Raw genomic sequence first — 3,995 nt, forward strand, 5'->3', positions numbered from 1 at the left:
GACGACCGATTCTATTCCTTTACGTACTCACACACACACACGCACACGCACACGCACACGCACACACTCACGACACAGGCGCATCGTTGGGGTGGACCGCAGCGTGGAGCTGCAAGCGAGTCTTTCGCCCCAGTGGGCAGTGGGGCACAACGTCCCGCTGGTGGCCGTTAGTAGTGACGTTGGTGACAGCGGCGACGGCCGCATCGTAGGTTACGACACGAGCGCCACGAGCCTGGGCCACGGCGTGGCTGAGTGCGACGAGGTGCTGGCGCGTCTGCACTTTGCCCTGACGCAGCAGGTGCCGCCGGAGCGCCGCGACGACGACGTCATCCTGCGGGTCATCGGGCGGCAGAGCCCGTCGCTGATGCGGTGGGCGCTCACGCGAGCGGGCCTGCGTCTGCAGCGCCAGGGCACCATGATGGCGCGCGGCGACTATGCCGAACCGAGCGGTGGCGTCTACTCGCCCTCCGTCATGTACTGAAAGGGTGCAGCTTGTTGGCCAACAAGCGGCCTGCTGCTTTTGTTCTCTTGAACCAACCAACCATTGCCTTGTCCTTGTGCCAAGCAATAATCAGAGTAGGCAAGTGCTTTCAAATGTACTGCTTGATTGGTACAGCAAGGACATAATTATGCTGTAACACTGGGCAACTTTGAAAACACGCCACCAGACACCCTCTGACCTTCTTAAGACTTTTTGGCTGATGTCATCATGTATGAACCATTCACATGTCCTGAATGTCCTGGCCACATGTTCATAACCAAGCAAGCACTGGGAAGCCATCTCAACTGCTTTGTCACTTCACCTGGAATCGTACGTGCCACACTTCACATTCCCAGCTCTTGCTTGAGCTTGAACTGAGTGTGCTTCTGACTTGTGTTTACGACCGGGCAGCAGCAATGCGTGCCCAGGGGGCTGACCAAGAGGTGCTGAAGCGGGAGCCACACTGATGATTCATCAACAAGAGTGCTGGTCTACCACCAGGTTAACTCTGCCAACAAAAGCGGTGGAAGTGACAAGTTGGACAGCGCAAGTGAGACCAGCGACAAGAGTGATGCCAGTGATGCCAGCAACAAGAGCATTGCCTACAACGCCACTGACAAGAGCAATGCCAGCAACACCAGTGACAGTGACAAGAGCAATGCCAGTAACACTCAAGATGATTGTCTCTGCGACACCCACAACAAGAGCAATGCCAGTTATGCCAGCAACACTCAAGATGCCAGCAATGGCAGCAATGCCAGCCACGCTCAAGATGCCAACAATGAAAGCTGCGCTGTAACTGTGTGCGTGACTGGCCAAGTCCTGTTGGTGGACACTATGAGTACTGCTAACCGTGCTGTGCCTTAGTAGCCCAACACCTGAGACTCGGGATGTCCAAAAAGGAGAATGACGCTGAGACTACCCAATGAATGTGGCAAGTGCAAGAGGATTTGGCTGACTGGCCATCGGCCACCAGCACCCCAGGCGGCGACCAAGAGCAGAATGATGCGGCACAAATCGAGGCGGAGCTGACCAATCTCAGGAAGCTAAGACAGAAGTATGGCCAACATGAACTCCGCATCACTTGCGTAGGTACCAGCAAAGCGGGCAAGACGACCTTCGCGGTACGCACAATGACCCACGTAGGATGAGTGCGCAATTGTCACTCTTGGTGGAGTGGACTGATGATGTTGTACTTGTGCAGGCCAGCTCCAGGGCTGCGCTGCAAGACGAAGAGTTCATGATACCCCCTCACCTGGCCCCAGCAGTCACCACGGCAATCGCTGGGTATGCCAGGACTTGTACATGACCAGCCTCCTTGGCCAGGAGCTCCGGGTGGTGAGCCAGGACCTCAAGGGTATCACCTATGACTTGACGCGGCCAATACCCGGGCGATGATCGCCAAGGAGGTGTGCAATATCTTCATCGGGGTCTTCCCCAGACAGCTCCTGCGCATGCCCCACGAAGCTAGCCGGCGCCTGAGCGAGATCGAGCAGGAGCCGCAGGACGCCCTGCTGCTGGTCTTCGGGGCCAATCTCCTCAACGAGAAGGACGCGCTCCAGTGCCTCGCCAGAATCTCCAAGGGGTTGGCCCGGCGCCACCTGCCCTACTTCACCGTCCTGACCAAGGTGGACCTGCTGCCCGAGGGGACCACCGTCGAGGCCGCCATCGAGAAGGTGGAGGAGGCAACGGGCACGAATCGCGCCTTCATCTTCCCCATTGCCAACACGATCAAGAACCGGAAGAAACTGCCGGCCCAGACCACCCTCCAGATCCTGCGGCTCTACTCGGCCATCCTGCGCAACACCAGGGGTCGGCTCAGATCTGCTCCATGGACTCGCAGTTTTGGATATGAGTGAGTGCGTGAGTGAATGAGTTAGCGCAATGAGGTCAACAGAAGAGGAAAAGGAGCCGTTGGTAGAATAGGTGTGAGGCTAACTGGGCCAGGAGGTCCAGCTGAAGCCACCGTCCTCGGAGCGAAAGAACACAACCTCAGACCAACCGATCCGACCGCCATGAGTACCTGAATCGCCGGACACATTTAATTTCATCATGATGATCTCTAATCATATGGAGTAACGTACCCCTGGTGGTGGAGTCATAAACAGTGATGTCGGGGTGAAAGTTGAAGGCGAGTTTGAAGGGGCTGTGTGCTTGCCTTTGCACTGCAATAGCCTGCGAACCGACCACCACGAAGCTGCCACCAGGCTTGGAACTGGCCACCGCGGAGACAATCCTCTCATGATGAAGCGGAAGATCGCTCACCACTGCGCTGGGCGAGAAGGTCACCAGCCAGGTGGGGTCTTCAAACACCCACAAGTCACGGTCGGCCAGCACCGAGAACAGCCCAGGTCTGGGCGCGGAGTGGACCCCACAGGCCAGGCAGAGCAGAACAAGGAAGAAGCAGAGGAAGGGTGTGTTCAGGCTCATCGGTGGAAAGACCACGGCGCAAATCCCCTTTTTTGGGACAAAAAAGATACACGACTTGTCGTTAAGTGGTATTCTGTACACGTTGGCCAAGCCACAACTTGAAGTTCACTCGGGTGAGTCTTGGCGTGGCTTCTCGCGGTGGGTGAGACGAGGCGACGATGGCGGAGCGGCCGGTGGCGAAGAGGGCGCCGACGACGGCGCAGAAGAAGATGAAGATGAAGGACCCGATGATGAAGAAGAAGCGGCTGAAGAGAGATAGGCCGTGCGGCGTGGAGATGCGGGAGAGGATTGCGAAGAGGCGGAGGATGAAGAAGAAGAGCTGGTGGGGGCGATGGTGGGCGAAGAGGGCGGAGTGAAGGGCGGGATGACCCGGTGGATGGCGGCCGTGAGCGAGGAGAAGTTGACCGGCTTCGTGAGGTGGACCTCGAACCCGGCCGTCTTGCTTCGCTTCACGTCCTCCTCCATGCCATAGCCCGACAGCGCAATGCCCTGATGGTTTGGTTTGGTTTGGTTTGGTTTGGTTTGGTTTGGTTTGGTTTGGTTTGGTTTGGTTTGGTTTGGTTTGGTTTGGTTTGGTTTGGTTTGGTTTGGTTTGGTTTGGTTTGGTTTGGTTTGGTTTGGTTTGGTTGGTGAGCAACCAACACGAAGTGGCTGTGGTGAGAAGAAGGGGAGGTTGTGTGGTGAAGGGCACCTTGAGACGATAGTTCTCTCTGAGCACTTTCATCAATTGGAGGCCGGTGCCGTCTGGCAGACCGATGTCGCTGATCACCAGATCGAACTTGCCCTGCTCCCGCTCCGCCACCTTTACACAACACACACAATCGCACAACGTCATGTCAGCACAAAACACACGACACAACACGACACACACGCGGGTGGGAGGCGGCGTACGTCGAGGGCGTCCTTGACGGTGGAGGCGACAAAGACCTGGTAGCCGAGTCGCTGTTGGAGGAGGCGCGACATGATGAGGAGCGTCGACTTGTTGTCCTCCACGAGCAGCACCTTGAGCGGCCGGATCGAGGCCGCCGGTCGCAGGGGGCTCACGCTGCCGGCGATGAGCGACGAGCTCGCGTAGGAGGCCGAC

General features: G+C 57.4%; 4 protein-coding genes across 4 annotated transcripts in view; 3 read left to right on the forward strand and 1 right to left on the reverse strand.

Moving 5' to 3' along the window:
• The window catches only part of ACA1_386070 (thioester reductase domain containing protein), a gene marked incomplete at both ends in the record, with an annotated part of 534 nt that extends 53 nt beyond the window's left edge, over nucleotides 1-481 (forward strand). The window contains one exon of the mRNA XM_004347151.1: nucleotides 79-481. Coding sequence (XP_004347201.1) covers nucleotides 79-481 — 403 coding nt within the window. The remainder of the gene's footprint in view (nucleotides 1-78) is intronic.
• Nucleotides 482-1,410: 929 nt separating this feature from the next.
• On the forward strand, nucleotides 1,411-1,790 carry ACA1_386080 (uncharacterized protein; the record flags this gene model as incomplete). The annotated part of the gene is made up of 2 exons (XM_004347152.1): nucleotides 1,411-1,605; nucleotides 1,686-1,790. 2 exons carry the CDS (start codon nucleotides 1,411-1,413, stop codon nucleotides 1,788-1,790), a joined length of 300 nt encoding a protein of 99 aa, XP_004347202.1.
• An 85-nt stretch (nucleotides 1,791-1,875) lies between these two features.
• On the forward strand, nucleotides 1,876-2,340 carry ACA1_386090 (uncharacterized protein; the record flags this gene model as incomplete). Its single annotated transcript, XM_004347153.1, has 1 exon — nucleotides 1,876-2,340. One exon carries the CDS (start codon nucleotides 1,876-1,878, stop codon nucleotides 2,338-2,340), a length of 465 nt encoding a protein of 154 aa, XP_004347203.1.
• Nucleotides 2,341-2,972: 632 nt separating this feature from the next.
• Nucleotides 2,973-3,874, reverse strand: ACA1_386100 (response regulator receiver domain containing protein; the record flags this gene model as incomplete). The annotated part of the gene is made up of 4 exons (XM_004347154.1): nucleotides 2,973-3,230; nucleotides 3,281-3,400; nucleotides 3,603-3,713; nucleotides 3,803-3,874. 4 exons carry the CDS (start codon nucleotides 3,872-3,874, stop codon nucleotides 2,973-2,975), a joined length of 561 nt encoding a protein of 186 aa, XP_004347204.1.
• Nucleotides 3,875-3,995: the final 121 nt, after the last annotated feature.

This window comes from Acanthamoeba castellanii (assembly GCF_000313135.1).
Source record: "Acanthamoeba castellanii str. Neff unplaced genomic scaffold scf7180000084730, whole genome shotgun sequence".
NCBI lineage: Eukaryota > Discosea > Longamoebia > Acanthamoebidae > Acanthamoeba > Acanthamoeba castellanii.